General features: G+C 37.4%; 1 protein-coding gene across 1 annotated transcript; it reads left to right on the top strand.

Moving 5' to 3' along the window:
• The first annotated feature begins 3,975 nt into the window (after positions 1-3,975).
• Positions 3,976-12,086, top strand: ednrba (endothelin receptor Ba). Its single transcript, XM_026931700.3, has 7 exons — positions 3,976-4,759; positions 6,329-6,441; positions 7,032-7,236; positions 7,828-7,977; positions 9,608-9,741; positions 10,081-10,189; positions 11,057-12,086. Exons 1-7 carry the CDS (start codon positions 4,349-4,351, stop codon positions 11,192-11,194), a joined length of 1,260 nt encoding a protein of 419 aa, XP_026787501.2. The 5' UTR covers positions 3,976-4,348; the 3' UTR covers positions 11,195-12,086.
• Positions 12,087-12,538: the final 452 nt, after the last annotated feature.

The following is a 12,538-nucleotide window of genomic DNA, read 5'->3' as shown; positions in this document are numbered from 1 at the left end:
TTTTTTGTCCCATATTCACTGTGTCAGCATTCCAGGATAGTCTAAGTTCCAGGATGTCACCGCTTTCATCCTGCTCTAAGTGCAGGGCCCCTAAGCAACCAGACTCTAAGAAAACTATTGTTAGGAAAACTGCAAAACTGCTCTGACGTCTAGAGCTCTGAGGAAGCCTTCAGGGTATTTGACAATGTCACCATGTCAAGTGAAGGCAGATTAAATCTACAATGGCCCATTAGTGAGCTCAAAAGAAGGTAGGCTGTTGCAGGCTGGACCTCACACTGAGGTACCTCTGTATAACCAATAAGAGGGGTGACAGCTGACACCAGCTTTAAAAGGAAAGGGTCAATTAGGAGGTCAATCCTTGGAAAGATGGTTTAAAGATAAAAGAGAGTAGATCTTGGAAAGCTGGACATGCCAATGAGATGCAACAAGTCAATCAGTTTGTCTTATAATAGTGTCTTAACAAAACCTATTACAATACTACAGGCAGTTTAATGGAAAATGTCTAAAACACAGCAATAATGTTCATTATTGAGAATGAAATGTTTGTGTGATTGTCTGGGTTTGGAAACAAAGGATATTCATCCATGGACTGCAAGCTTTAAAGTCGTGGGCAAGCTAATGAAAAAAAAAATTTATATGAAAAAATTCCAATCAAGTATGATACTCTGTGATAGGGTTGTGCTATAAGTAATGAATAAAACACTTTGGTGTTATAGGAAAAAAATAGAGTGGTGTGATGCAGACATGAAGTAAGTAATAGTATGGGTAATGGCCACATATTGCACAAGTAACTAGAGTGACTCAATTTTTAGCTAAAATTCAAACATTCATCTTTATTAAAAATGTATTTTAACCGTTAATAGCCAATCAGTTCAAAAATAACAGAAAGCATCTTCTGAAAAGATGCTTGTATGCTTTATCCTAGAAAACCAGATGGCTTAGGGAAGGCGTTAGAACTGCTGAAACAGGAGAGAGGAACAGAGGGAGAGAACTGGTGCCAAACAGTGGGTTACTTCATCCCATACACCCATGATCAAATTGCTGTCTGTGTTTCATAACGCACTGAGCCTCTGATTTTCTCTCTGGGCTGAACCATGTCCTGATATTCAGAGATGATAGTCTACCCTCAGCATGACCTGCATGACCTGAGAACTTGTTTGGCCTGCACAGAGTCCTGACCTCAACCCCACTGAACACCTTTGGGATGAACTGGAACGCTGACTGCACCCCAGGCCTCCTCTCCCGACATCAGTGCCTGACCTCACTCATGCTCTTGTGGCTGAATGAACACAAATCACCACAGCCACGCTCCAAAATCTTGTGGAAATCCTTCCCAGAAATGTGGAGGTTATTATAACAGCAAAGGATGGATTAAGTCTGGAATGGGACGTTCAAAAAGCTCATATGGGTGTGACTGTCAGGTGTCCACACACTTTTGGCCATTGGGTGTACTTATATCGGTGCCACACACTCTACTAACTGGTAAGCCTTGGCCCCTAAGTATAGTGCACTATAATAATAATATAATGCACTTTGGGAGTTACTTTTATGATGCACTTAACATTGGTAATTTAATCTGTCTACAAGCATACTGACCTATATTTTGCCAATTTTGTACCACACACATTTAGCCAAACAATAATATGTTGTTAATTTCATATCTATCACCAAAGTTAGGCAATTTTTTTAAAATTCTTTCACCTTGTTTGCCTTTTCATATACTATTAAATGAGAATGTCCAAGAATGTCCAAACATGGGGCTTTTCAAGGTTGTTTATCCCCTTGGCAACCATAAGTAATAAGGTGGAGCACACTAATACAGATAAACTTCCAACCAAGAAAAGCCAAGGAAACAGAAAGTGGAAATGGAGCCCAGACTTTGCTGTGCATTTCAGTAAATTGATTTGTACAAGCCCTTTTAATAAAGGAATACAGGAGAAAGCAAAGTCCAAAGCAAAGACAGTTCCTATGGGCCACTGAATTATATTTCTTTTCATTGCAGACAACCGCTGATACTCCCACATGCGGTAGAGCCGATGTTTTTGGAAGAATTTGGGAAAAGATGCCAAATTCCTGGAATGTCATGCAAGAGGCATGAGAAATCAGGAACAGGTGGATGTAATCTTTAAGGTCTCACATGCTCAGGTGCATAAGACAGCAGAAAAATTCCTTTTTCAGTGGATGATATTATTTTGGAAACACTCCTGTATTTATTGATAGAGTTGAATGTTATTGATAGAGAGGAATGTTTTCCCTCACTTTCACCCCATCCCGTTTTATGCATCTCAAGAGTTTTCTGTCAGTCATCTATGTAAGCCTAAAGCTTTTACACAGAAAGATACGTTATGAGACATGGTACCACACCTACCGGCATTTGTTGATAGAGTCCTAGTGTTTTGCCTCCCTTTAATCTTTTCTTCCATGAGCAAATGTATATCATGAGGAACCTTTTCCGATTTTTATTTAAGCAACTGCATATGCTTGTTTATTTATTTATTTATTTATTTATTTATTTATTTATTTATTACAAACATTACTACAAGTGAGGTGTGTTCTGGAATTTCAGGTATCCCATTCCAGCATTATTTCATGTAACATCTTTATTTCAAGACAAACAGTATGTGGAACCATTGGAAGTGTAACTGTTCATTTTTTTAGCATGACCAATGAGATCTAGCTGGCTTGTTCAATTGTTTGTTTTTTATATAAAATATTTGAGGTCTAAGATGGCCTGTGCAGTTCATGGTACAGCTCAAGGATCAGAGTAAAAGCTACTTCCACTAAAGGCAGCTTTATACTGCACTATTTTTGGCCCGCTTTTGCTGTTAAAAACAAAAATCATGTATCGTTAAATAATTATTTGGCTGTGAGGAGAGAACGGCACACTTAGAAAGCATGACCTGACATGCTCAACCTGGCAGCCACTTTAGTGCCATTGTGACCAAAGACATCAGTTTTGCCAATGTCAGAAACGTTTAACTAAAATCCACTGCTTGGTCACTTGTCTTACAGCCACCAATAGGAGGGCAGCATAAGATGATGCAAAATTCACAGGATACAGACACTGCGGTGGCAATGGCGTGAGTAAGTGATATCTCAAGCTCGCTTTGGAGAATGTTTCTGTTTATGCGCTTTCCTTTAATCTAGATTTAGTCTATCATTAGAAGATCTTCACTGTACAATCTGACACGTTATCGCAGTCTGTTATAGAACTCAACCAATATTTGAATCATCAAGCCATTATTTGAATCATCTCATACAGTGTGACATGTCATAATCTTAAAATGACACTTAAATCTTAAAATAATTGCAGTGTAAAGCCAGCTTAAGTAATACAGAGAGTGTGTACTGTATTTATAAGTGTGATGCTTGAACATGCTGCTGTCTGGATCTCTCTTTTCTATAGAAATCAGCCAAATTTAATGAGACAGAACTAGACAATACAAGCCATGGCTTAGTATCCACTTTAAAATAAATGTATTTGTACACTGTTTTTAGAAACTATCTAACCTTACTGAAACCTTACGTCTCCATTACAAAACACTTCAAACATCTATTGGCCTTTTTATATTTTCACTATCCTACCCTGTTAATGGTATAAAGATCAGGTAGGAAAATATTAATTCATTTTTATGTTTGCTCCAAATGTTTCTCATTTTAGATGTGTCATTCTTTTTTCAGTTATTTATTTATTTATTTATTTATTTATTTAATGTGGGAACTGTTGTGGTGAGCAGTGCGTTTTACATTTTACACAGAGATCATTTCAGCAACTGTCTTTTCCACATTTTCATTATATATTAGTATAGTATGTTGTTTTAAGTTTAATGAAGTGATAAATCTCCTAACCTCTGTAGGCGCTGAACACATTAAGGCTTGTCTCCTCCTCGTCCTCCTCCCCTCTGTTTGTGGTCAGCCATGTGGGATGGAGCTTACCTAAAAAATGTAGCCTAACTTCTTGGGAAGGAGGACTCTATAACACAAGACATGTCTTTCTAAAGGAGAACATACACCACCAACTTTTACTCTGAAGAAGAAGAAGCCATGACATGGCTACTTTATCCACATTAACCTCATTTCCTTAATTAAGCTGATGGAAGTTTGAGTCTTTTGACTCACCTGTAAGGAAAGGACAAGGAGTTTTGTTTTTTTTCCTTAATTTCTCATTTTGGAAGATGTTTATCTCACTTCAGGAGAGGTCAAAGGTACACGAGGAGAAAGCTACAAGTGTTTGTTAGAAATATTTTTACCTCAGAAGACCACTTTACCTCACGCAACACGAAGACTCATGTTGACATGTTAGCATCCGGCTAATATATTTTCAGTCAGTTGTTTTACAGAGAAAAATATGACCTCACTTTCATTACATTTAATGAGGAATTTAGAAAGCAAAATGGCTAAATTGGAGACTAAATTGGTATTTTGTTTGCTGGCGTTGCTGGCGTTAACCTGCGCCGAAGCCAAGGACTCGGAAGGAAGATCTAACGGTTTGCGCGCGCTCAATGTCACGGCCGCGCGATCCCCGCGCGCGCCGCCGCCCATGTGCACGGGACCCACAGAGATCCGTGACGCGTTCAGGTACATAAACGCAGCCGTGTCGGGTCTCGTGTTCATAGCGGGGCTCGTGGGCAACTCGGCGCTGCTGCGGATCATCTACGCGAACGAGCGCATGCGCAGCGGACCCAACCTGCTCATCGCGAGCCTCGCGCTCGGTGACCTCGTGCATGTCGTAATCGGCATCCCCATTAACGTGTACAAGGTGAGTACTGTGTACTACTGGCCCTGTGAACTCATCACTCAGTAATTACTTAGATATTGATGACTAGCGTGCTTTTTGTAGACGAAGTAAGGAAACGTTTATTCATTTTTGTTCTTGCTGCCTTTTTGGAAAGATTCAACCCATCATATATTTAATTCTTCAGGAATTAATTACTCATTCACTCTTGTAGATATTGTCTTACATCATGAAAATACAAATAATGGCCATCTTGAATTTATTACTAATTATTTATACCAAATGTTATAGCCTATTAAAAAACAAAATCAATAACTCCACCCCAAAGCTGTCATGCTTCCTTATAAAAAAAAATACCATTAAAAAAAGAAGAGGAAGAAGAAGAAGAAGAAATAGATATGAAAAGGTATTTCATAATGACCCTTAAATGATGGCTAATTTTTTTTTCTTTATTGAATTTTATTGTTTTTCATGTTTTTATGTTGCTCTTTGGTTTTTTTTTAATGTGATCCCATATATTTACATTTATTGTAATTATATAATCATAATTTGTTTGATTAAAAAAAAGTGTGCATTGTGCATGTATAGTGAACATGATGGAAGCTTGTTTTGCGAGTGAGAAGTGATCAGTTGCAGGGATGTTGCGGTCAGTTACCTAAAGCAGGTGATGTGTGTTATGTAAAAGTGTTATGTGTTATGTATGTATAAAAGAAATATATAGTTAAAAAGCTTTGGATATGTCAACAGAGCATTGGTTAAACAAAGTCAATCTTCAAGACTTGAAGATTTTATTATCACAAAATACAAGATTGAGATAGACCCATTTATCTCATGGAGTAAGGGCATGACATCTCCAAGCCCAAAATGCCATGAAACTTGCATCTTTCTTCCATGCCACATTACCCAGATTGAGAGCCGAAGGGTAAAAGAAGAAATCAGGATTTCCAGGCCTCTGTTTAGACCTAGCAGAGGTCTTTATTAAGACTAAATCATATGGATTTTCTCCACATCATCCCTGGGACTGTGCAATGAATGTTTTACCTGGTGTACCATATCAACACAGTCGCATCTATCCCCTACAAACTGAGACTGAAGATGGTATTGTGGGTATTGTGAACATTTTTCATGATCCATTTTATTATGTTAATGGTGAAAAGGTGAAAAGCAGGGTTTGTTTATTCATTTATATGTTATGGACTAATTAAATATCTTTTTAGTTATTCATTTGTTTTATGTCAAATCTGACCAAATGCCAGTTTAAATGCTCCTTTATATACCTTGATATTATGGATGTTTAGCATGGTATCATGGTATCTCAATGTGTTGTTACTGGTAAGGTGTGAGCTGCAAAGACCTGCCTAATATTGAACATCATACATTATATTAATAATTGAATATGAATTAAGATTTGGAAGTTTTGCTATTCCAAAAAACTGTGTAAAACTGTGGAAAGTAAAACTACAGTACTACATACTGTATGTGGTCAAAGAAAAACACCTATATAATTTAGATATGTTTATGTTTACTTGTTATTTCTAGTAAGGCATTTCCATGGACATTTTAAATTAACCAAACTGTAATTCCCTCTTTTAGCTTCTGGCTGAAGACTGGCCTTTTGGTGTTGGAGTCTGCAAACTGGTTCCTTTTGTGCAGAAGGCATCAGTTGGTATCACAGTCTTGAGTTTGTGTGCATTAAGCATAGACAGGTACATTTTATTCACAAATAATTCAGTATTGTACATTGGGCAAAGGTCTTCCAGTTAATTTGACTTACAACTATTAGACATGGTCTAGTATCGTCTAGTATGTACTCAGTACCAGATGATGAGCAGTATATTGAGCTTCTCGATATGTCAGAGTTACGCAGTAATAAAATTTTAGTAATAGAGAATGAATGAGCTGATTTTTAATGTTGGATATCACGCATCATGGCACACAGTGCAACAGCCAATATGAGCCCAGTCTTGCAGTTATTTTTGTTTTTAACCTGCCCGCACTATTTTCTAATGAACTTTCTCAATCTATTTCTCAAAATATAAACAACTGAGTATTTTAAACCACAGTGATCTTGACCAGAATAGAGCATTTCCTGAAGATGAATGAACATCATAAGCATGTCGTGCCATTTAAGCAGCCTGTGTCCAATATGTTGCTTGATTGAAAGTAACTGTTTTGTTGGGTCTCATGGGATCACTGTTCCAATGCACACCTCTACCTTATACACAACATTTTATAAAGTTACATATGGTAAAAAAAATTCTGTAAAATCATCATCAATCTGTCTGACTTTCACAAGGTACCGTGCAGTAGCATCCTGGAGCCGCATCAAAGGAATCGGAGTGCCCAAGTGCACAACCATCGAGATCATACTGATATGGTTGCTCTCCATCATTCTAGCAGTGCCTGAGGTCATCGCCTTTGACATGATCAGTATGGATTATAAAGGAGATCACTTGAGGATCTGCCTGCTGCATCCCATGCAAAAGAGCCAGTTCATGAAGGTCAGTGTGTATGTGTGTGTTTGTGTGTGTTTTTCAAAAGTACAAAGCCTGTTGCATCTCCTAAAATGGTTTTGAATGGTTACACATTTTCACACACACACACACACACACACACACACAATATTTTTGCAAATTGAATTGAAAATGTCATGCACTGATTGTAGAGTTTATAATGGAGTAGCTCTGTGAGGTCTGATTCAAATGGACAGCCATTACATTATTACATACTTGACCTTTAAGGTTTGTTCAAGTCAAATTGACTCATTTTAATGCACAATTTTACAAATGGCTTGTGTCATTTTCTCTAATGGACAATAATTTTTGAAAACTATATGTATTTTACTGAGATGTTCAGATTATGTTTATTTGATAGTAACACGGTGAATGTATTTTGCTAAATATTTATATTTCTAAAAAAATCTAATTTAAAATAAGACATATTGGCAAAATTATGATGATAAGAAATGTCTTTGGTCAGTAAGTACATTAAATGCCAAGTGCCAGAACACAAGGGTGGGAATTAACTTGTTTTTTTTAGTCAAGAATCCTTTTGATGTTTATTATTAATGTGGTGTGCTTATCTGTTCTCAGTTTTATAAGTCAGCTAAAGATTGGTGGCTCTTCAGCTTTTACTTCTGCATGCCACTGGCCTGCACTGCCATCTTCTACTCCCTCATGACCTGTGAAATGCTGCGAAAGAAGGACAGTGTGCAGATTGCTCTGAACGACCACTTGAAACACGTTGGTGTACTCTATGACTGTTCATGACCTCTGAATCCAGTGCCTTAAAACCCTAAAGCCCCAATCAGCAAGTGGCGGTTTGATGCAGCAAGAGTTGTACGCAACAACACTTGCAAAATGCCATTGAAAATATTGAGACCATTAAAATACATGTTTTCATCCTCTCTCCAAGGCAGCAAGAGGAGTTCCTGTGTGGATTGTTTAGGCCATTGCTGATTGGAGCTTGCATATCATTATAGTGCTACCAAAAGGTGTTAACTTTTTAATCAGGTACTAGCTATGAATGGGTGATACCACTGATTCTCTTCTCGAGTCTGTGCCAATTACAGTTAAAATAAATACTTAATTATTAGTACAATACTGTACTTCCTGAAGAATACCCAGTGTTTCTTGCATTTTGCTGAAATATATTTTAGTGAGGAATAAAACAGGCATGCTGTTATAGAATGTATAGTGATGTGGTGGAGGGCCATTATCATGCTGAAGTTGATTGTTTCCCAATAACAACACATCACAAAGTGTTTTATTCTTTTTATACTTTATTAATCAAAGGACAACACCTCATACTATTAATCAATTTATAGTTGCATACAAACAAGTTAGTTCCTGTTATCATTTGCATTATAGTAGCTACAAACAGCCGTTTCTTCACCAGCCCTTCTTATTTCACTCTCCCGATGTTAATAACATGTTAATAAACCGCAAAATCCTCCACCTTGAAGACTTTTTCATGGCAGAAAATTTACAGCTTTACTTCTGACTGTTACAGAAGGCAGACATTGGAGATTCCTTCCAAAAATGGCCTAACAGGACGCATCATCATGTCAATGATTACACCTTTTTTTTTAAAATCGTTTTTTTTTAATCCATTAAAATTCATGTGAACGTGTTACTATAGAAATGATAACATATTAGAACAAGCACAATAATAAAAAAAACCTTGCAGCCAAACAATTGTCTGAGCTGCTGTTACAGAAATTAATCAACACCTTCTGCCAATCAGAATCAAACATTCAAGAGTGCCCTTGTATAATATAACCTAAAATATTGTAAGTTTAAAATATTATGTGAATGATGCCTCTCTGAAAGGATTCTGCCAGTGAACGCTGTTTCACTCACAAACTCATTTTCCTGTGTTCTCGCCCCCTCTGATCTCGCCCGCCTGAGCTCATCACACTCTTTATGTAGCTGATTTTCTTGTGTTTGTGAGTCTTTTGGCATATACCACACTTTGATAAATTGCTAGTTAATGGAGAGAATGGAGTGAGATAACTCCAAATGATCATTCATTTTCCATCTCTCTATATACGAGAGAAGCACTGGTTCATTAACTCGTCTCGTGTGTCTGTGTGTTTCTCTGCATGCTCCTGTGGGAGTGGGAAGTGGAGGGAAGCGGCAGGAGAAGTAGTTATTATGTTACCCATTTGAAAGTTTGAAAAATAAACTGCTTTTTTCAGCATTAGGTCTACTTTTTTTTATAAAGGTACTACTAAAAATGATGTAAAGACTAATTCTCAAAAGGAAACGTATAATATTTAGTCACGCATCTCTTGGTTCATATTTGCTTATATTGTGAAAGTTGCTTTACATATAAAACTTTGATAGCAAAATGTGGTGTTTTCTACTGTAGAGACGTGAGGTGGCCAAGACTGTGTTCTGCTTGGTGTTGGTCTTTGCTCTGTGTTGGTTGCCTCTGCACCTGAGCCGTATTCTCAAGCTCACCCTTTATAATGAAGACGATCCAAACCGCTGTGAGCTTCTGAGGTAAAACACACATGTATTAGCAATATTACCTGCCACTTTTAGAACGTTGGTGGCTATATTTTGTTTCACCAGCTGATATGTTTTGAATTACACTGATTTAAAGGGTTTCAGAAGGAGAGTATGGGGAGAGACAGAAGATATGTTTTTGCCCATCAGATATTAGAAGAGCAGCTGCAGACACACATTTACAAAAAGCCTGGAACACACTTACATGTGGCCAATTTCCTTATTGTTGATTAAAAAAAATATGGATTAAAACTCTATTATAGATGAATATATAAACTGTATGTTCTGTATTGTATCAAAGTGTACATGATGTGTTATATCACTTTCATCCAGCTTCTTCCTGGTCCTTGATTACATTGGGATCAACATGGCTTCAGTGAACTCATGCATTAACCCAATAGCTTTATATATGGTCAGCAAACGGTTTAAGAGCTGCTTCAGGGTAAGAAAGCTCATTCTGTCATTTATACTTTCATCATTCACATCTAGGGGCAATTTAGGATAGCCAATCCACCTACTGGCTTGGTTTAAGGGGTGTAAGGGGTTGGAATGAACTGTTATCATTTTATAACTTTTCCATTATTTATACGCCAAGTATATAGCTACTAAGTAGACCATATGGCCAAACGTTTGTGGACACCTGACCATCACACCTATATGTGCTTTTGGAACATCCCATTCCAGATTTAGTCCCACCATTGCTGTTATAATAACCTCCACTTTTCTGGGAAGACCTTCCACTAGATTTTGGACCATGGCTGTGGGGATTTGTCCATTCAGCCATAAGAGCATTAGTGAGGTCAGGCACTGATGTTGGGTCAGGAGGCCTGGTGTACAGTCCTAGTTCCAGTTCATCTCAAAGGTGTTCAGTGGGGTTGAGGTCAGGGCTCTATGCAGGCCACTCACGCCAACCTTGGCAAACCATGTCTTCATGGAGCTCACATTGTGCACAGGTGCGTTGTTATGCTGGAACATGTTTGGGCCCCTTAGTTCCAGTGAAGGGAAAGTGCAGTGCTACAACATACAAAGACATCCTATACAATTGTGTGCTTCCAACTTTGTGGCATCAGTTTAGGGAAGAACCACATATGCATGTGATGGTCAGGTGTCCACAAACCTTTGGCCATATATGGTATGTGTGCTTGATCAAGTTGCAAACAAGTAGGTGGTTAAATGGATGCCTTTACATGAAAATCACAATATAATTTTTTTAATTTTCCACTTACTTATCTCTTGTGACAGATCTGTTTTCCAGACTTTGATGCATAGTTTAAACTTTTTTTTAAATCAAATTTTATTTTGTGCCCAGTCTTGCCTCTGCTGTTGGTGTCTGCCCCCTGAGGTGTTAGCAGTGGATGAACAGCAGTCCTGCATGAAGCTGAAATCAGGAGAGCGAGGGTCAGAACAGAGCAGCAGCCGAGTCACAAACAAGTACACTTCAGTTTAAGTGCTAACCTGAGGGCAATTCTGTATATACAAAGAGTAGTACTATTTGTAATACACACTTGTTGACTTCCAGTCACCATTCAGAAGTGTGCATCATCTGCACCAAGGGCAGCATGTGGGCTGAGATTGTCTCACATTGTCTCACGTAGGTCAGAACACACTTAAAATGTACATAGTCATATTATCTTGCTACATAGTAAACCATTATCAGCTCTGATTCACATATAAATGGTATAATAAAATCAAATGTACATGTAGGAAATCAAATGAAACACACCATGTTGTTAAAATCACCATGATGTTGATATGATCACTTGAACCTCCATGGTGTCATCTCACACACTTCACTTGAACTCGTAAAGTATTAATATAAACCTTGCAGCTGGAGCTGCTGTTATAGAAAATTATCCATCATCTTCTGAGCAATCGGATGTGAGAATTCAACAACACTGTGGTATAAAATGATTTAAAACGTTGTTATATTAGGTTGAATATAACTCCTAAAGATGTGGAAAAAATGGACAGAAATTCATCTTAATGTTACATTGAATACTCAACGCTGCAGGCATATTTTTCCATGCTGACAAGAGCAAACACCTATTAGCTTGGTATGATTTTTAGTATTATATGGGTCACTTTTGTACAGAACTATTACTAACTGTGTTGTATTATTATTTAATCTAACTCTGTTGTTACATGTTAGTTTAGTATCACATATTTAAATCAGCCACTGTGATTTTGTTTTCATTACTTTTATGTATTTTGAAGTTCCATGAAATGTCTTTGACTATATGATTTGCTTTTAGATTATATTACATTGGATATTAGTGTTACTCCACAAATCTAACTGTCCATCTACTGAAATTTTGCATTATATGTACGTAAAATATATATATATATATATATATATATATATATATATATATATATATATATATATATATATAAACACACACTCACCATTCACTTTAGGAACACCTGTACACCTGCTCATTTATGCAGCTGGCAGCAGCACAATTCATAAAGTCATGTAGATACAGGTCAAGAGCTTCAGGTACTGTTCACATCAAACATCAGAATGGGCAAAAATGTGACTTTAACATGACGAAAATGACTAGACTGGTCTGAGCTGACATATAGTAACTCAATTACTCTTTACAACCACCGTGATTAGCAGAAAAGCATTTCAGAACGCATAACACATAAAACCTTGAGGTGGATGGGCTACAACAGCAGAAGACCACATCAGGTTCCACTCCTGTCTGCCAAGAACAAGAATCTGATGCTATCATGGGCACAGGCTCTCCCAAACTGGACAGTTGAAGATTAGAAAAAAATCACCTGG

This window comes from Pangasianodon hypophthalmus, chromosome 26, assembly GCF_027358585.1.
Source record: "Pangasianodon hypophthalmus isolate fPanHyp1 chromosome 26, fPanHyp1.pri, whole genome shotgun sequence".
Lineage (NCBI taxonomy): Eukaryota > Metazoa > Chordata > Actinopteri > Siluriformes > Pangasiidae > Pangasianodon > Pangasianodon hypophthalmus.
The sequence above is the reverse complement of the archived record's forward strand: the minus strand, read 5'-3'. Positions and strand labels throughout refer to the sequence as shown.